Here is a 21,139-nt window from a genome sequence, read left to right on the forward strand (position 1 = left end):
TCGTTTAGCGTTCGCCCGAGGAGGCATCTTGCTCTGCTACAACCGCGAATCGGCCATCGCGAATGCCACACCGCAGTTTCTTCTCTGTTCCTCTTTGGATGAAGCAATTGGAAAATCATTGATTAATTGACTAACGCTCGCGAGGCTTCGTCTTGCTTTCTTTTCTTTTTTTCTTTTTTCTTCTCTTTCTCCATCGTCCTCGTCGTCGACCAATGTAGTCGGCCGCGAGAGTCTGTAAGATAGGGTTCAACGGATCGATTCGTGATCTTGCAGTCGTACAGAGTCGGAAAATGACTTCAATGATGGGATTATTGGCTGCTGGATAGTTTTAGATGTTGCGGGCATTCCGTTGCTGGGTCGTAAACGTTTGATGGGTAACTTTCATGATAATTGGATGCTCGCTAGGCTCGTAGCTGCTTAATCATTTCGACGCGCGTCCCAGTCACACGGACATTTCAGTTAGGGTATTTTTCTCGTAGTTGATACAATTGATCGTACTGATTTCTTCGCGTTTCTCCATGCATTTCTTCGTTCTTTCGTCGCATGTGCCACTTTCGTGGTAGGTTTGAAAGTTTCGTTCAGGGACATTGGCAGATTTTTCCAACGAAAGATCTTGCTGTGTTATGTATGTGTGTGTATATATGTATACATATATGAATTTTATTTTCATCATATCGTTTCAATTAGATGACTTATTTGCCTCGTATTTAAGTACGTTAAGATATTCTAACGTTAAACTCCATATTCGCCCTGGTTTCTAAATTTCCTAACAATACGTCCGCGTAGATTCGTTCCTCCAACCAAGTAAAATCATAAAAACACGATTAATGATTCTAACCAATCGATATTCATATAGAACGCGCAGTCGTTTTTCTATTTATACTGCCAGCAACATAAACTCAATCCAACCACGTCCATAATTTCCCTTATAACTCCGCGTAATCAACATTCATCGCCCACCGTAACTACACACTCCAGCTTTCGCTATCATAAAATAATCTGGATAATATTATGGTCTCGTAATTATAAACGGCTTAACGTGTCTCAAAGATTCCACTAGGAAAATCGAAGAACGTCTATGTCGTCTATACGACGTCCGGAAATCGTGGTCGCTCCGTTAGAATAGTTCGCGACGTTAATTGGCAGTTCGTCGAGGGAACCAGAACGAAGTTTTATCGAGCAACGACGATCGTCTCGCGTGGATGCGTTCCGCGTTCGTGCAACGCGTCTCGTGTTGCTCGAGCTTGCGTTTCGAGCATTCGATAGGTCTTATCGGCGCGCTGGTACGCGCGTAGCAAACTGAAAGCGGCCGGTGTAATAACGACAATAATGAAAGGTGCACGAGGTTTGATCGAGAGTCGCCAAGTGTTGCGTTTAACGATCGATATCGTTAAACGGATTCCAAGCCGTATTTTGCTAGCATTTCTCAACATTGCCTCTTAAATCTGCATAAATAACGAACGTTGCCGTAGGAAATGTGCTCTGGTTCGTAAGAATATTTAGAGGAGTGGGCGTGGAATAAACGCTTTATTCTATTCGCGGAATAGGTGTACACAGGCTCACGAAAGTATTTCGATACTCGTAGACACGTTATTGTTAGGTATACGTGTTATACGAAACATTTTGAAATTTCATTCGCGCTATTATGAAACCCAATGATGATTACATTGGTTTAATCTGAAACAAATCTGGAGATGTATATAGAAATTGCGTGATATTTAGAACAACTGTATGTATACCTCGTAGAGATCGGGAAAGCGTTTAAACTGTCGATCGTCCATTACGTTGATAATCTTCGATATTTGACGAAACAATATTTGACACTTGTCCGTATCATCGAACTGAAACCCGATCGTCAAATTGATAGAAGCTACAGCGAGTGGCTAGTAGAATATACTCGCGAATCATGGGAATATATTCCTGAAAAGGAAACGGTTTACACCCGGAAGCCTGGCTCTTGATAATAACGATAATGATAAGTATGACACTTAAGCATAAAAATCTCAAACTTCTGACGTCGAACGTAACATTCGACAGACGTTTCTACCTGTCTGTTTCCTAACCGCAATACCTTATAATCATATCTTTTGTTCGCAACTTTTCTTAATTCGCGGCCTTTAATTCCAGACAGACGTTCCGCGTTAACGCACGCGCGCACCGCTCACGCTCCACCTTTTCTGTCCATTGAATTTCCGCGCGGAAGCTCGCAGAAGAAGCGAGAAGGGCCCCCGGTCTTCCCCTCTCGCGGTGGCACGCAAACTCGCCTGAGAAATAAGCAGGCACGATATTCAATAAATAACGAGACGCGTACGAGATAATTGGGTAGCCATAATTGCGCGCATCTTGCGTATTTCGTGCCTGGTCGAAACGCGCGACCGATCGTCATGTGGGCCCCGTAGGGTCCCTTCGATTCTTCCTACCTACCGTCGGACCGACACAAAAGGGACTTTCGCGTGATGAGACGCGCATATCGGTTCGGTTTCCGGTGAAACGGCGCGACAAACAAAAGCCCTGCTGCCTCGAATTCGCGGTCGTTCCCCGAATGTTTAACTCTCTCCCTCTCTCTCTCTCTTTCTCTCTCTCTCTCTCTTATACTTAGTCAATTTTCAAGAGTTCGTGTTCTCTTCCCCTTCCGTCATTGAGTGCGAACTCATCAACCACCTGTGCTCATTCTCCACTTTCTCCCGAGCGACGATTATATTCCGCGTATTATTTGCTCGTTTCGCATTTTGGCGTCCACCGATTGTCTTTCCGCGTGAAGGGTCGTCCACGGAACACGGAATCGACGCGATTATTTTTCGTTTCACACGGATAGTGGAAACTTTTCACTATCAGATGTGATTATAATTCTTCGGAGTAGCTTACGTCGCGTCCCGTCAGTTTAGTTGACACATTGGAAAATTTAGATTGAAATATACTGCGCCATAATATCTAACTTTTGCAAAATGTTATTTATATTTTTATATCGTATTTTCGAAAACTTATTTTCTAAAACACCTAAAATTATGAAATATCTTATTGGACAAGATAAAAATCCTTACGATTCCAAGATTAATTCATCGTCCCATCAATTAGAACGTGATTATACGTCGGAAATATCTTAGATCTTTCACATGTTACTGGAACGCGTTTCGAAGATAGAGATCGGTGATTTTGTGCCTGTTGGAATCTCTGATGAAGTTGCCCGGGATGATAGTGGAACGTTGAAAGAATATTTTGAAAGGATACCACTTATACCTGGCAGCTCGGAGGTATGGTATCGCCAGTGAAATCCCATGGAAACCTCAAATAACGTAAAAGATATGAATCTACTTAACTGTTTCCGTATTTTAGCAGTGCGCTCGTGAGTAGATAGGATTATAGAAATAGTTCTCATTGCATGAATTTTAAAAGGAGCTTTTATGTCTTTATTTCAGAACCGTTTAAATGTACGTTTGACACGAAAATTGTTTCACGTATGTCACGTCATATCTTTTACGATATTCGAAGCTCTTTATTACAAAGAATTACAATCACACGCGAACAACAATGTGTCATTTGCAGCTGTATATATCTTTCAACCCGTAATTTAAAAAATATTTAACTAACTAAATTTTATATACATTTTTGCAAAATTCCAATTTACCTTATTACGATCTATCTCGTGAAATATCGGATTTCTGTAAGTGCAAATTGTTTAATTTGAAAGAAACACGATTTTACCAACGAGTTGCGTCGACCGTTCTCATATCGTATCTGTTATTAGTCGGACGAAAATTACTCTGACTTTGCTGCAAGTTCGAGCAACCTTCGTCGCTGGTCGATAGGTAGACCGTAATCAAATTCATCGATCGTATTAGTGGCAACAATATTTCGCGGAAGAGGCAGCTTGTTGTGTCGTTGAAGGAAAGGTGGAATCGATATATCGGCTTTGTTTAATGAATCCTCCTAGAAATACGTAGTCATCCACAGCGTTCGTCACGCCATCAAATTCATTCGACGCGTTTCCTCCCTTCCTCAGTGGTTTTCAAACGCCTTTTCTAAAACACGTTCCAATTTTTACGTGGTTAGTCAATTGTACGCGACATCGCTACGTAAAAATTCGCGTTAACGTAATTTGTTATCGAGAAATTTTTATTTCTGCATTTTCCAGTTTCCAAACTTTTCAGATTTAAGGAAGTCGACGGATCAGTCAGTCGACGAATTTCTAAATACTCGAAACTACATTAAATTACACATTAAGCGTTCGTAGAAATAATTTACAAATTTCTTTGCGAATATTCAAGACCGACAGGCAATTTAAAAAGCTAATCAACAATATTCGAATTGCCAAATTGAAACGAGTGTGATCGACGGATACACAAATTAGTCAAACTTGGAATTATTAAATATTCAAAATCACGCGTTCAATTTTTATATACAAAAATTCACAAACTTTTCTCTAAATATCCGATATTTCCCACTGTTCGTTTCAACCCTTAAATACGGAGCAAAATTTCGAAAAAGCTCGCTTGAAAACCGCTACGTTGCTTAAACGCCTACTCATCGAGACTGAATGTGTTTCCAATCTGTTTCTCGTACGAAATTTCTCTCAGGCGGTTAAACAATTAACTTATTCCGCGTTCTGACCTGCGTCTTGGCGAGAAATTCTGAGATATCCAGGCTTTATTAACGCGAATCGGCGGAACAAACGTGCGCCATCGAGAATTCGCATGCTGGCGTAGCAGTTAAGATGTTATCGTATAATGAAAGACCATGGTCCGTGGAAAGAACGAAGTTTTATATTGAGATCTAGCCCTGGTCGAGAAGCCAGCCTTGACGTCTTTCGATTTCTAACTTCGTCCAAAATGGATGATAAATTAACTAGAAATAGGTAACACGGGGCAGGTGATGTCAGATTGGCAGATGTTTTTGGTTACACAACAGTTCCGGCCCTAATCTAACCGGCAACGGTATTACGCTCGTTTCATTTTTTTACTTATACACGCCTACACGGCTGTACTAACGGTTACGGTTTTAACTTTCCGCGTATTTCTTCACATTTCACTGGATTTTCTTTGGATATCATGCGAATTGTTTGGAAGCTAGACCGATCGAATTTATAAAATGAAAAGTAGGGAATAACGATGATATTTTTATTTATTCGAGTGATGGAATTTACAAATTGTTTGTACGAATTCTTGTAAAAAATCATTTCAGACGTAGGACTCATTTTATATGACTTTGTTGCTGGGCAAATATACATGTTTGTATAATCGAAGTTCACGTTCGGATAAGAATTTTGTTGTTGCAGTAGAACACTAAATATGTAGCTGGTTAATGAGATTGGGAAATCTAGAAGAAATAAAGTCGCAGCTCATGCGTCGGTCCTCCCTAATTGCGTGATGTATTATGAAAAGGAAATAATCACTGTGAATAATATTCGCAAATTAGTCACATGGTTCGTTCGAACGAACTTTTTCGACTCTGTCATAATTCGAACATCGATGGAAATTATAACGTCGTGTAAATGTGTCATTAAATAAGAATATAACACGTACGCAAGAGCAGCTACGTTATCTTTACGAAATATTTGTAACCCTCGCTGTTACCGTGTTAGCCGTTCGGAATGCAACTTTTTAACAGCAAGATCCAACTCGTTGATCAAGCGAGCATTAACGTACTATCTGCTTGTTACACGTTGTACAAACGTGGCATAACGTGGTCACGCAACGACCGTGATATCTGTTTCAACCGTCTGAGAAACGACACGTCAACCTTCATGTAAAAATCTTTATCTTTTCCAATTCAAAGCCCGCTCTTATCTATTGTACACGTTCCAAAGGAAACCAATTCCCAGGACGAGCAAAAATACCCCGCTATAACTTCCTAAATTATGAACAAAACGAGGAACAAACGAGTCGAGACCAATTGATAGATAGCACAGTAGAATAAGATTAAGTCATGTTCACAGAAACGCACGTTACTGCGCGATAAATAGCGTACACCCCGCAGCGTGCTCGAATCACTTTCCACGTAAACACGTAAATTGAGCATCAATCCGAAATAATTGATCGCGAGAGAGTGGGAGTGGAGAGGGGGAATTAGCAATTGGCGGTGTTTCGGTGCGGAAAAACTCGACAAACGGTGCTGACCACCGCGATTTGCCTGGCGATCGATCGACGATAATCCGAGGAAATGATCGCCTGCCGCGGCTCACGCATTAGAAAACTGGTACCTAGCCTATGGTCACTGGATTATGGAGTTTGCACCGCGGAATTATAACCGCGCTGATAGCATAGGAAAACGTGGAACAAGACTGAGAGTAACGAGAAAAGAGAGACGAGGATAGAAAGATCGTATAATGCATCTATGTATCAGGATGTCCAGCGGCGTGTCTGCAACGAACGATAGAGGAGAAGGTAGTTGCTACGGGACGAAGAGGGGAAGAGAATTTCTCTAGGTAGCCTTCGCGAGGATCGGAGAGATTCCTGATTCAGTCACGCCGCGATACACCCCCACACGCGCGGCCGCATAAATCCGCGTACACTACACGCCCCTCTCCCCTTTAATCCGTTAGATTCTGCGAATACACGCGGCCGTCTTTTGAACCGCGATCACCGAGACCGCGTAATTGGGATTGGATGATTAGACGCATGCTCGTTGCCTCGAGCAATCCACGCGTGTAATCTCGAATTCACGTAGACACCGCGGCATAGTGATACTTCCGAAGGCGATATCTCACGGTGATCCTCGCCATCGCGAGATCTACGTGTCCTCGAAATTCGAATGGCAGAATAGAACAGTAGAAGCTTGTATAGATACATACGTGACTTTATGGATTTATGCGTGTTTCCGTTTGTTTGCCATGGCGGTGAGATTGTCCCTTTATTGCTAGAAATAGGGGCGAATCTAGGACAGTCTAGAAAAGGAGCGTTTTTAATCGCACAACAGCGACCATTCATGGATAGTTGATTGCTTACCGTTATGTTTCTCGTTGTACGGCTGTACTCTCTGTTAAAGAGAGACGTCGATATTCAATCGATAGATAAGCTTGGTCGACGCTTAGTTGTAAATACAGCTGGGTCCACGACGAGGGTTCAGGTAATCCGAACACAGGACGCCTTGTGTCGCCATGGCGAGTCTCCTTCCGCTTTGTGTACCTGGCATCGCAGCCTTGATCCTCTGTACACGCAGCTTGCCGACGTTTTCTACGTATTTCGCTATCTTTCCACTGTCCTTTAGGCCGCCTCTGTTTGCCCGGATTAACCGACTAGACCATCTAGTAGTGTTCCTCCGCGAAATCATTCTTCGTTGGGACTGCGAGCTAGATTCTTGCACATCCGGTCAGGACCAAACACCTGGTATCAATCTGGAATTACGAAAATAAAACACGCTAAATCTATACTTTAATAATATTTTAATACAGTACTACCTTTATCGGTATAATGTAAGAAGTTATTTGTCTGTATCATAGAAAAACTTAATAACGGATTAAATTCGACGATATCTTGCTAAACGTAAAATTCTATTCTTTGTTACAGGTACGACCTGGGGTTGTGTCGGGGTAGCTAGCAAAGAAGCATCTGTCGGCGGTGGAGAACAAACTACGACGGGTAGAGAGAGAACGAAGGGGGTGGGGAGTGCGACATACGGTAGGAGAAGAAGAAGAAGAGGAAGTCGAGAGAGTGTAGGCGCAGGCGCCGTAGGTGATGTGAGGCTGGCGCCCGCCTCACGTTTGGGGTGATGCCCTCCAGTGAGCCTCATCCCCCCCAGTACCACCTTCAGCACCACAACATTCCTCCCTCGCATCTTCAACAACACACGTCGACCGCGATCGGGCAACATCAGCTCTACCAGCAGCTGGTGGCGGCCCATCAACAGCAACAACAGCACCAGCAACAGCAGCAGCAGCAACAGAGACAGCAGCAACACGGCGGGCCCTTCCAAAATTCCACGTACACGCAGCAAAAGCAGGAGATGAGCCCGGAGGAGGAGGGGGGTCGAGGGGGCGGGTCCCCCCCGGCAGCAGGGGCTGCGTTACATCAGCCCCATCACCCCCGGACAGCCAGTCCACCCTCGGGCACAGAACCCTGCACCCGCGATGCCATACCGACGCCTACACCGATCGCGGATACTACAACAACCACCACCACAACCACTATGACCATGCAGTCGCAGGGCCAACAACAGCAACAGCAAGAACAACAAGGTCCAAGCCCTAGCCCGAGTCCAACGGGTGGTGATGTGGAGAGGTTTGACGGGAAGATCGTCTACAATCCGGACGGTTCGGCGTATATTATCGAGGGAGAGAGTGAACTCAGCGAGGATGATTCGTTACCTGACGGTTGCATCGTAGATGGGCGCGGTGTTTCGGTTCCTCATTCGTTGGTATTTCCCCAAATCGCGAGCGCGTACTACGTTTCGAGACTGTACGCGCATCAGGCGTATCAGCAACAACAGCAGCAGCAACAACAACGTTCGGTGGCGCAGCAGCACAATCCCGATCTTCCTGTGATGCACAGCTATCGGGTGATAAGTTACAGAAGCGCGGAGGGTAGCAAACAACCACCCCCTCCTCCGGCGGCACCACCACCTCCAGCAGCCTCGGTCCCCGTCAAACCTATTCTAATGTGTTTCATATGCAAGCTCAGTTTCGGCTACGCGAAGAGTTTCGTGGCACACGCTCAGGGTGAACATCAGCTTACCTTGATGGAAGACGAGCGACAGGTACTATCCCATTCAACCGCGTCAGCGATCATTCAAGCCGTGGGCAGAGGCAAGCAACCGTTGGTCAGCTTTCTCGAACCAGTGACGAGTTCCACTTGCCCGCAACCATCGCCCGCGCAGATGCAGAACCAACAACAGCAGCAGCGTACCGAGTCCACCGATCACGAAACACCAACCACGACCAGTACGCCTGCCAGCACTCCCGGTGTACCGAGCAGTCCCCAGCAACAACAACAACAACAGCAACCTCAGAGGCCGTCACCTAGCACACCCACCACTCCCACTTCCCATTCGAATCATCCTCTCGCGTACAATCATCAACAAACGCAGCAGCATCAGTGGACCGGCGCCCAGGTGAGCGCCGCTTCCTGGGCCAAAGCACCTGACGCTTCCGGCATACACTACACGTCACCACCACCACCTGCTTCGTCGACGAAAGGCTCACCATCATCGTACGCCGCGCTGACCCAGCAACCACCGAATTTCCTCACAGGCACGACCATCGGTGTTTGCCCCGAGCACATGCAAGGAAGACCGAGCGGCGTCGAATGTCCTAAATGCGAACTGATTCTAACCAGCAGCAGATTGGCGGGTCCAGGCGGACCCCTGGCTGGAATTCACAGTAGAAACTCGTGCAAAACGCTCAAGTGTCCGAAATGCAATTGGCACTACAAGTACCAAGAAACTTTGGAGATCCACATGAAGGAGAAGCATCCCGAAAGTGAAACCTCCTGCATCTACTGCATCGCCGGACAACCGCACCCTAGGTTAGCACGTGGCGAGACTTACACTTGCGGTTATAAGCCCTACAGATGCGAAGTGTGCAACTATTCTACCACGACCAAGGGCAATCTCAGTATTCACATGCAGAGCGACAAACATTTGAATAACATGCAGGAATTGCAGCAGGGCGGCGGCGGTGGCTCGGCAGCGAACAATCCATCGTCATCGCAGGACGCACCGATGCCAACGAGAAGCCCGCACCACCAACAGAACCACAGTCCGCACATCGCTGGTCAGGCCGGGAACCAAGGGAAACCGAAGCCAACATTTCGCTGTGACGTCTGTAACTACGAAACGAATGTCGCCCGGAACCTAAGGATACACATGACTAGCGAGAAACATACGCACAATATGCTGGTCCTGCAACAGAACGTGAAGCACATGCAGACCCTGTCCGTGCTCCAGTCCCACCACCAACAGACACAACATCACCATCAACAAGCGCAACATCAACAGCAGATCGAGCAGCTACTTCATTTGGGTAGCCTGGATAAGCCTCAGCACGCGGAGGCGGCTCTCGCGGACATGGCTTACAATCAGGCTTTGCTGATCCAGATGATGACGGGTGGTCAATTGCCACCGCAGCTTCCACCAGAAGTTATAGGCATGGCTAGTATGGGAGCCATGGGTAACCTCGGTGGTGACGTTGGTTTGTCACCAGACAGCATGGATCCACCGCCCGAACCGGCTGATCCTGATCCTTCTCATCTGTATCATTGCTGCGTGTGCAACAATTTCGCCACCGATTCCTTGGAAGCTCTTGGCCACCATTTAGCAGTGGACAGAACGAGGACACGAGAGGGAGAAATCCTCGCGCTCGTAGCTGGCCACTTCGTTTGCAAACTTTGTTCCTACAAAACCAACCTGAAGGCTAACTTTCAATTGCACTGCAAGACAGACAAGCATCTCCAACGTTTGCAGCATGTAAACCATGTGAAAGAGGGCGGGCTTCGAAACGAGTGGAAGTTGAAGTACCTGGCCTCGCCCACGAGCGCCGCGCAATTACGTTGTCACGCGTGCGACTATTACACGAACAGCGCTCACAAATTGGCCCTGCATGCCGCGTCACCCAGGCACGAGGCTGCAGCCCTACTTCTTCGTCACCTGCTCGAGGCCAGTGCCAACTTACCATCCCAAGCGAAGTTGTACCACTGCGCTTTGTGTGGCTTCAGCGCGAGACACAGATTGCCTCTGTTGCAACATGTTCGATCACTCAGACATCTTCAAATGGAGCAGTTGCATCAACTTCACAGACGAAGCGGTATTCAAGGGAACGAGACACCGCACACTGATATCGGGGATGTTTTCCAAGTTATGAGCGACCCGGATGCTCCACCTACGCAACAGCCCAGTCCCACGATGCCAACCACACCGAATGCTACCAGTGCCAACAATGGTGAGTAGAAAGACTTTTTATAGATAAGGTAGACTTACTTAGTGAAAGGCATTGTCCTAGACAGCGGATTTCTATGCATCTATAGAAAATTGAAATAGAGAAAAATATTTTAAGCATTCAGAGATAAAGAAGTATTCGTTATAATATTTGTTAGATGAAATAAATTTCGATCCATGTTCCATTTTTTTAGTTACATTGGTAAAAGTATAAAATTGCATAAACACTCGTAGTCTTGTTATTATATAATTGCTTCTTGCCTTTATTTAACTATGTACGTGCTTTGATTTGAATCGTAGTATCGTTGAAACGACGTGAAGTATTCGATGTTATATTTGTTAAGAAAAAGAATTTTGTGTTTCTTAATTTATAATGAAAGAAATCGTAGTATGAAACCTGATAGATTTAGGAACGCAGGTTTTAAAGATTTGTCGTTAAAACAGTGTGAAGTATTCAGAATTATATTTATGGAAAAAAGAATATCGCCGGTGTTAAATCCATAAGAGAAGGGACAGTGTCAAACATGGTCAGTCACAGAAAATCTTACAGAGTTTTAGATCTTTGAAGCGGTTTACATCCTTAAGATCGATCGATATAAATTATTTTGCGGAGAAGACGGAATCATCGTATTATTCAATCATAATATTATAGAAGAATAATAACTGAGAGTAGTTATTTTACGATATCGTTAAGTTATTTCCTGATGTAAAATCAATTTAGATACACAGCACTCAGTCTATCTATTCCTGCGTCATAATTATTTTCACCGAATACATTTACCTTCACTTATCCTTAAATGCTACACGAGACATAATGTTTGTTCTGAAATGTTTTCATCGTAACACGATTTAAATACGATCAACTTATTAAGAAAGAAAATGCTACAAGAAAACAGTAATTGATTATAAAGGCATTCGATTTAAATACGATTAAAATCCGACTAACTGACTGAAAGCAGGATGTTTACAAGGACGTTGAATCATATTTTTCATCTGAAAGAACGCACGCAAATAGAACTCACATCTGTTAAATCGTTTTTAAACGAATCAACTTGCAGAAGATTAGCATGTCGCTCGTGAAGATCACCTCTTTTAATGAATTCAATATTTTCATCGATTATCGCGCAATTAACACGCAATTGCGGTAATTCTGCATGGCATATGGCGATGCCGTGTGCTTCGACACGCACAATGTCGAGTGTTATTATATCGACGACCTGTACTTATATAAATGTACGAGAAGGTATACCGCAACGTGCTATTCGAACTATTACTACTGCAGAACTTCCAGAGTTCCTCCCATTTTGTCACTGTTATCACGGTATTACAACTCTGACAAATGTTTCATTATCTTCAAGAAATAGACTATCCCCCTATAGATCTACAGTGCTTTGATCATTTCTTCGTTGGAAAAACACGATATCGATTTATTCTTTAGCCCTTAATTTCCTAGATTCTGCTGCCGTTTCTTATTATTACTCTAAAGCTCGATTGCTTTCTCTAAGCTCTGTCATACGGCAGTAAAATTTCATATGCCATTTTTAGTGGGCCAAGATCAGTTTTCCCTGCTAGAGAGCGCTTCAATTATTTTCAGAACAAATACACTGTCGGCCATAAATATTAGGTCATCTACTTGTTACGTTCATTTGGAACCTCTAGCATAATTATTTTACTTCGTCTAATCATACGATGTAACGATAATACGATGACTAAAAAATAAAAGTAGTGAAATCCATTCGGACTTCTATTAAATATCGTCAGATCTATACCAGACACACAGATATACTATATTATTATCTGTATCGTCCAAATCTTCAATTTTGATGTAACACTCTTCAAGGTTTCTATACTTTTATATTCTTCTTATATTGTGCAAAATTTCTCGTCTGAAAGGACACGGAATCGCGCGGAGGATTTTTATTCATGAGCAGCGACATTGTGTATACAAAGCGAAAACCAGCAGCACGCGTTGCATCGTCGCGTTTTGCCTTCGCAACTGACGCCTGTTCGATGTAAATGCGGTTTTGGACAATGGCAGACCACGCGAATAGGCGGTCTTCCCTTTATTTTGGAGGAACGACCCATCGATAATTTCGCGTCGGCAATCTATAATTTCAAGCGGTATTGTTATACGGACGAGGAAGCATCTGCGACGTCTGCACACCACCGTGGCTCTCCCTCGATACTTTTCGTTGTTACCAAAACTCTTTAACGTTACATTAATTTGCATCGATTGTCCCGCTCTAGGGACAAGGCTGTTGCCTCTCTACGTATACCCATTATGACGAGATTATACCACTGAGTCATAAGCTTCATTGACAATTTGATTTCTCAGCGCTTGATAAGAGATTGGTTCTTTAGAAACGATCGGAAATTTGTGAGAATTTCTTTTCTTTTTTAATTGACTCTTTTCTTTTGAATAGAAGATAATTCGTGGAAATTCTTCCATTGATTATTAATTGATTGCTCACAGTCCCATTGATCGCTACGATGGATTTTAGCAATTCGATCGAAATTTATTAGCGTTGGTTGAACGTTGGAATTTTTGGAAGAGATTGCTTTGAATTTTTATCGAAATATGTTAATTGTTTCGCACGTTTGTCATTGTATATGTAACTATATAGGAATAGATGTTTTGTTACAATCGTTTCCATATTGGCAATCGTGGATTGCTCTCATTATTCGATAATTTATTACGAATTATATCAATTAATTCAAGGATACATCTCGATTATGAGATATTTAATATAAAGTTAGAATGAAAGAACAGAATTCGATTTTAACGAAATGTAACATCGAACAACGAAATCGAACGTCACAGGACGAAATGCTTTCGCTGCCGTTCAACGTAATTTACTTTCTCTCACAACATTATCGACTCATGCCACTGTTCGCATGCAGCTGCAAGATTAATGGTTATTTTTTCGGCTGTTAAGATTTTTGATGTCGATCGACGATTTATCGGCGCCTTAATAGAAAGGGGGAATTACAGGTTCGCGTTATCGGCCGATAGTAATCGTGATATTAAGGCACAAGAATTTATGCTGCACGAATCAAAACTGTTAACATTAATGCGGCCCAATTGCACGGTGTGTAACCATCGTGATTTCCGGTTTTCACCGTTCGGAAATTTTGATGCTTCGCACTAAGGCACCTCCAAAATTAACATTAAAGTACATATTCGAAATAAAAGAGACGAGTTTGCTGAAAGGAAGGTTCTTCGGGTTCTAACAAAGTTTCTATACTGCTTATCTAACTATATCTTACTAGCTAATAGTAGCCCAACTATGATTAACTGTCTGCTGAATCATTTATTGCCGTTGATTTATTTTGTAAAACTGAAGGCCTCTGTATACGATTATTAATTTAATCTAATTCTATTTACAAAAGTCATTTCATCAACGATCAGATCAGCAGCACACCGGTTAAGAATTTGTCTTTCTCGCGTTCTCGATATAACAACACCGTTCACGCGACGAAAAATATCTTAAGCTCGACGAGACTCCTCGATCACCAAGCGAATCCTTGTTACTGTTTCTTTTACAGAACGACGAGAGGAAGGTAGCGACTGCGGTAGCGAGGTGAAGCAGGAGCCGGATAACGATCAGGAGCCGGAACAAGAGCCGGAGAACGAGCACGAGGAAGTCACCTGCCCGTATTGCACTTATCAGCCGACGTCGCGCGAAGAATTGAGGCAACATCTGCAAGTGGCTCATGTCCAGGATGCCGAGGACAAAGCGGAGGCCGTAAAGGAAGAGCCGCCGCCGGAATTGTTGTGCCCGCTGTGCCAGGATGGTTTCAAAGAGCGTTCCGCGCTCGAGAAGCACGTGATGCAAATACACTCGGTTAACGCGGACGGCTTACAACGACTGCTGTTACTGGTGGACCAGAGCCATTGGCTGAACAACAATCCGCGAAACACTTCGACTCCAGCCGTAACTATGCCGACTTCGCCGACTACCACCACGAAACAGCCGCAAGAGGAGGATTTGAGCGAACGTGGTGCCAACGAGGAGATCGAGGAGCTCACCAGATGCACCGTCTGCGGACGCGTGTGCCGCTCGTTGGAGGAACTACAGCAACATCACAGGGAGACTCATCCAGCCACCACACCCACGCTGGCCGTCAGTGAGAAACATGTTTACAAGTATCGATGCGGACAGTGTAGTCTCGCGTTCAAGACTCTGGAAAAGCTGCAACAGCACTCGCAGTATCACGCGATCCGGGATGCGACAAAATGCGCCCTCTGTGGACGATCGTTTCGCTCGGTCCAGGCTCTCCAAAGACACCTGGAGTCTGCTCACGCGGATCTACATGAAGACGAACTCGCGCAGTACAAGCAGAGCCTGCTGCACGCTCATCCGTTGCTTCAAGCTCTCACGGAGGAGGCTCTTCGCAGACAGGGGAATTTGGTTGGAGAACAGAACATTGAAGATGATGCCAGCAAGGCGGAGGAGGAAGAGAGTGACGCGAGCGACTCGTCACCATTTCACAAGGAGCAACGTCTTTTAGAAGATTATTTGAATAGTCAAACAGTGGCCGAGGACTCGTATCACGATCCGGGGAGAAAGTTCAAGTGTCATCGCTGTAAAGTCGCGTTTACCAGACAGAGTTACTTGACTGGGCACAACAAAACGCTGTTGCACCGCAAAGGGGAAAAGATGTCCTATCCCATGGAGAAGTATCTGGATCCTAATAGACCGTATAAGTGCGATGTTTGCAAGGAGAGTTTTACTCAGAAGAATATTCTGTTAGTTCATTACAACAGCGTGAGCCATCTACATAAGTTGAAGAGAGCGATGCAAGAGCAGGGTAACAACAACACGCTGATCTCTGTGGTACCGCCTGCTAGTCCTACGGAATCCCCCGATTCTCAGCAAGACCAGGACAAGAAACCTTACAAATGCAACATTTGCAAGGTAGCTTATTCTCAAGGCAGTACTTTGGACATTCACATGAGAAGCGTTCTGCACCAAACGAGGGCCAGTAAATTGCCAGATCTCGCTGCCAGCGGTCAGTTGGATCTTGCACGTCCATTGATCGAACAGCCTCCGCCAAGCAGCCCAAATAGTCCACCGGTTAACACCAGCACCTCTGGAAACAGCGGAACAATGTTGTCATGTCCTCGATGCAGTGCTCTTTTTGTCAATCAGGAGCAGCTTGCCACTCACCAACAGCTCTACTGCATATTTAGCAATCCATTGGCGTTGTTTCAACAACTAGCGGCATCTCAACAGCTCGCATCATCCACACCAGCGAAAACTCCACCTCCTTCATCTACAACACCTGGTCCACAACAACACATGCAGCAGAGTACACATTCTTCGCAAACAACCCAAGATATTTTGTCCCAGCCACGTCACAAGACGTCGCAAATGTACAAGCATCTTCTGGAAAGTTTCGGTTTCGATCTGGTGATGCAGTTCAACGAAAACCACCAAAGACGTCAGCGTAAAGAAGAAGAGGCTGCTGCGGCGCTCCAAGCTCAGCAAGAGCAACAGAAGCAGGAGCAACAGAAACAGGCACTAGCTGCTCAAGCTGCCCGCGAAAGAGAGGAAGAAGCTGAAGAACACACTGACGATGACGTTATACCAGAACTGACTAGAAGCACCTGTCAGCATTGCAACAAGGAATTTAGTAGCGTTTGGGTGTTGAAAGCTCATTGCGAAGAAGTACACCGTGATCTGGTGCCGCGCGAATTCTTAGAGAAATATGCTCAGCAATTTAAATGTGAATACGAGAAGAAGAGCGTTGTAGTGACTGTTGCAACGTCTTCGTCTACGTCGTCCGGACCTAGAAGCTCGACACCAGCTTCTAGCCAGCCGCAAGATCTCTCCTCGGATAAAGAACAACGTGAAAAAGAGAAAGAGGAGGTTAATGAGAACAAAGATCGTGTCAGTAAGACTCCAGAGGCTACTTCTACTACTCCAGCAACGACTCCAGCATTAAGCAACACGCCAGTATCGAGCACAGATTCTACGACTCTAACTGTACTGCCGACCAATCCTCAGCACCATATTCAACAACAACAACAGCAACAACAACAACAACAACAGCAGCAGCAGCAGCAGCAGCAACAACAACAACAGCATGCACAGTTGACCCTTGCGCAACAGATGACTGAAATGCAAGCTGCTTTAAACGCAATGGCTGCGTCTCAACTGCAGCAGCATTTCCAACAGTATCCTGGACTGGTGATGGGTATGATGGGTTTACCGCTTGGAATACCTGCTTTGGCCGCTATGAATTTACAACCGCCTTTGGTACCGATGATGCTACCACCACCGCCGTACGATGGAACGGCTACCGGATATCCGCCCATCAATGCTCAAGCTGACCTCTTGACCAAGCAACATCTCGCCCTGCAACAACAGCAAGTAGCAGCCGTGAGTAACTTTATGATTCCCTCTTTATAGAGGTTTATTATATTCTGTTTAAATTACTTCGTTAAGTTAGTTAGTATTTTATTCAGTGAAGCCGTCGTTTTTCTGTTATGAATTCTAATAATTTTCGATATTTTTCTCTGCCTTTTTAAAAATCATAATCTATAATCAAAATATAACTATAATCTGCGATTAAACTCTATTATCTGTTGTTATGTTAATTTAATTATTTTAGAATTTTATCGCCATATAATTACTTTGTTACGAGAGTAATCTAAGACGTTTATAAATATAATTTATACGATTATATAAAATTGTCAGTATGAAACTAAGTAAGTTCAAGACTATTCTACGTCATATCGATCTTCATATTCATTAACATTTCAATCTGCAATCATTATCATATCACTATGCGATCGTATACTCGTTCTCTTCCAATAAACAACCTTCACGAGAAACTACGATATGTTAGAGTATATAAAAAACGAATTAAAAGCAGACACTCTATCTGAAAGCGTATATCAGCGTGGTAAATCGTATTCGAATTTGCGAACAAGAAAGAAAGCATAGGCGACCTTTTCTTACAGGCAAACGCGGCTGCCTCGCAGAAACGAGCGCGAACGCGCATAACCGACGAACAGCTAAAGATATTACGAGCACATTTCGACATCAACAATTCTCCCGGCGAGGAGCAGATTCTAGATATGGCGGCTCAAAGCGGGTTACCGCCGAAAGTGATCAAACACTGGTTCAGGAACACGTTGTTCAAAGAGCGGCAACGTAACAAGGACAGCCCGTACAACTTCAACAATCCGCCTAGCACTACTCTGAATCTCGAAGAATATGAAAAAACTGGAGAGGCAAAAGTGACACCGCTGAACTCTAGCGTATCTGGAAGCAGTTCCTCGGATGACAAAAGTCCAAACAAACAAGCAACACCGCCACCGTCAACCACGAACGTGAATACATCTCAGGCCAGTGAAATAAAACAAGAGATTCAAGAACAGCCGCAGTGTCACGTGCAGCAACAATCGCAGCATCAAGAAGAACAGCAGCATCATTCCCCTGGAAGCTCCGGTGGACAGCAGTCGAGACCGCATTCACCGGCGCTCAGCATGAGCTCGGTCTTCTCTGGAATTCATCAAGATGTGTCATCGCACGCTTCATCGACAACCAACGCACCGAGCACTCCTATGCTCCCGCCAAAGTTGACACCACAAAACTTTACCAGCCCCAATCCCGGAGCTGGCAGCGTCGTTCCAGGCGCCATTGCGGCCATGGCTCTAACGCCCCAGAGATCCCTGAGCCCTGGCCGTGGACCAACCGACTACTCCTTCGGTGGAAACACCAATGGCAACAACTCGTCGGGTGGCAGCTCCGGGAAACGAGCTAACAGGACAAGATTCACCGACTACCAGATCAAAGTACTTCAGGAGTTCTTCGAAAACAACGCGTACCCAAAGGACGACGATCTGGAGTATCTGAGCAAGCTGCTTGGACTGAGCCCGCGCGTGATCGTGGTATGGTTCCAGAACGCTAGACAGAAAGCACGAAAAGTGTACGAGAATCAGCCAGCCGCTGAGCCAGTGACAACGGGCAGCCGCGAGGGCGACGACGGTTCAGGCCGCTTCCAGCGGACCCCAGGCTTGAATTACCAATGCAAGAAGTGTTTGCTGGTGTTTCAGAGATACTACGAGCTCATACGTCATCAGAAGACGCACTGCTTCAAGGAGGAGGACGCGAAGAGGAGCGCCCAAGCGCAGGCGGCCGCGGCCCAAGTTGCCGCGGTTCTCAGTTCCGAAGATAGCAACAGCAGTTCCACCACCACCACTGCTAACGCCGTCTCCAGCAACCCAACGAACACTCCCGCTCTCGCGGAACAGTTGCAGCAACCATTGAACACCACTACGCCTCCCCACCATCAACAGCAGACAACAATGGGACAGTCGCATCAACAGCCTCAGCAACAGTCGCAGCAGCAGCAGCAGCAGCAGCAGCAGCAACAACAACAACCTCAACAACCATTGCAGCAACAACAGTCGCAGTCGCAAACCGAGTCGAAGGAAGGTAGCTTTCAATGCGACAAGTGTAATTTGATGTTCGGACGATTCGAACTGTGGCGCGAACATCAGCTGGTACATATCATGAACCCATCCCTTTTCCCACCGGCTTATCCACCTGACTCACCTTTCGGGATTCTACAGCAACAAGCAATGAATGCAGGGGTAGTCATGGATAGTCCTCATCCTTTAATCGCTATGATGCAGGACAGAAAGAGAAAGTACGATGATTTCGACGAAGGAACAGGAGGTGACAGCCGGTCGAACTCCGAGCACAACGAGCAGCCGAAAGACAAGCGATTGAGAACGACGATACTGCCCGAGCAGCTGGATTACTTGTACCAGAAGTACCAAGTCGAGTCGAATCCATCGAGAAAGATGTTAGAAACCATCGCTCGCGAGGTCGGTCTGAAAAAACGTGTTGTTCAAGTGTGGTTCCAAAATACACGTGCTAGAGAACGGAAAGGCCAGTTCCGCGCGCACAGCCAGGTGATCAACAAGCGTTGTCCGTTCTGTCCAGCGCTGTTCAAAGTGAAATCGGCGTTAGAATCCCATCTCAGCAGCAAACACGCCGATCAAGTCGCGCGCGGCGAAGTAAATATCGATAATATCCCCGACGAAGAACTATCGATGGAGTCGGCTCCTTCGAATCCGAGCACGCCGAATATGATGCCTCCTCTGTTTCCACCTTTCAACACCGACATGGAGGCATCCTTGAAGAAGTATTACGAGGAGTCGATGAAACGATATATCAGTGAGCTGCAGGCACACGCCAGCAACGGTAAACAAGAAAGCGCAAACCATCAGGCAGGCGGTAACAGCGGTGAATCTCCTTTGGATCTGAGCAAACCGGTAGACCTGAGTCGCCCGATGAAACTGAGTCTCGGTGGACTGAGTAATCTTCTCGAAGAGCAACACGGCGCACATTTTCGCGGTGGTAGCGATTGCGGTCCATTGACCGACCTTTCCGAAAGAAGTATCTGCGACGACGACAGCATGAGCGAGACTACGGAATTCCTAGACGACGAGAGTGGACCGGCGAGTCCAGCCTCGAGCACACAGAGCTCCAGACAGGGACCCGCTTCGGCTGCGCCCGGAAGTACCGCGGGCCCGCCGGTTACCGGCACCGGCAGCGGAACAGGCCAGTCCAGCGGCAAGAGATACCGCACTCAAATGTCCGCTACCCAGGTGAAAGTGATGAAGTCGCTGTTCTCGGACTACAAGACGCCTACGATGGCCGAATGCGAGATGCTCGGGCGCGAGATCGGACTGCCGAAGCGCGTGGTTCAGGTGAGCGCTCTTTATTTCGATATCGACTTCTATCTTATCGTGCATGGGCTTTGCGATAACTTTTCTTCTGGCATTCTTTTCTTCTTGATTATTTTATTTAGTAAAGTAAAGATTATTTTAGTTTCTATCCGTGGATCGGAGCAACGAAAAATTATGCAATTTTAAATGAATATAGATATAACTTCGATATAACGATACAGATAATGAACATAATTTCAAAAATCTTCAAATTCCTCGACCGATTTAGATAAATGAAATTCTTTCTACACTATTATTTCCTACGTTTACTCTGATTTCTTACATCTGCATTTTACAACTCTGCACGAGAAACATCAAACACTACGGGAATCCTTAACAAACTTCCAATTACAGTAGTACTTCGTTTATATTAACCTATGGAAGAACAAATAGTTACTGCATAACTAGAGTTAGTATAATATTTGTACAAATTCATCGATTCTCCCTGCTTCTAGAAATTGTTCGTTCATATAAGAAGAGTTGACGTTGAAGTAAGTCGAGTCAATAAGTAATTGGTTTACTAAA

At 45.1% G+C, this 21,139-nt stretch overlaps 1 protein-coding gene across 12 annotated transcripts in view; it reads left to right on the forward strand.

Moving 5' to 3' along the window:
- LOC122572905 (zinc finger homeobox protein 4-like) overlaps positions 1 to 21,139 on the forward strand; it is a 404,144-nt gene that overhangs the window by 261,675 nt on the left and 121,330 nt on the right. For 11 of the 12 annotated variants that reach the window (XM_043738577.1, XM_043738576.1, XM_043738579.1 and 8 more), the window contains 3 exons: positions 7,503 to 10,867; positions 14,410 to 17,249; positions 17,834 to 20,596. In XM_043738577.1, coding sequence (XP_043594512.1) covers positions 7,705 to 10,867; positions 14,410 to 17,249; positions 17,834 to 20,596 — 8,766 coding nt within the window. In that variant the 5' untranslated portion in view covers positions 7,503 to 7,704. The remainder of the gene's footprint in view (positions 1 to 7,502; positions 10,868 to 14,409; positions 17,250 to 17,833; positions 20,597 to 21,139) is intronic. The other variant, XM_043738587.1, reaches the window with a different exon arrangement.

The sequence above is a fragment of the Bombus pyrosoma genome, linkage group LG11 (assembly GCF_014825855.1).
Source record: "Bombus pyrosoma isolate SC7728 linkage group LG11, ASM1482585v1, whole genome shotgun sequence".
NCBI lineage: Eukaryota > Metazoa > Arthropoda > Insecta > Hymenoptera > Apidae > Bombus > Bombus pyrosoma.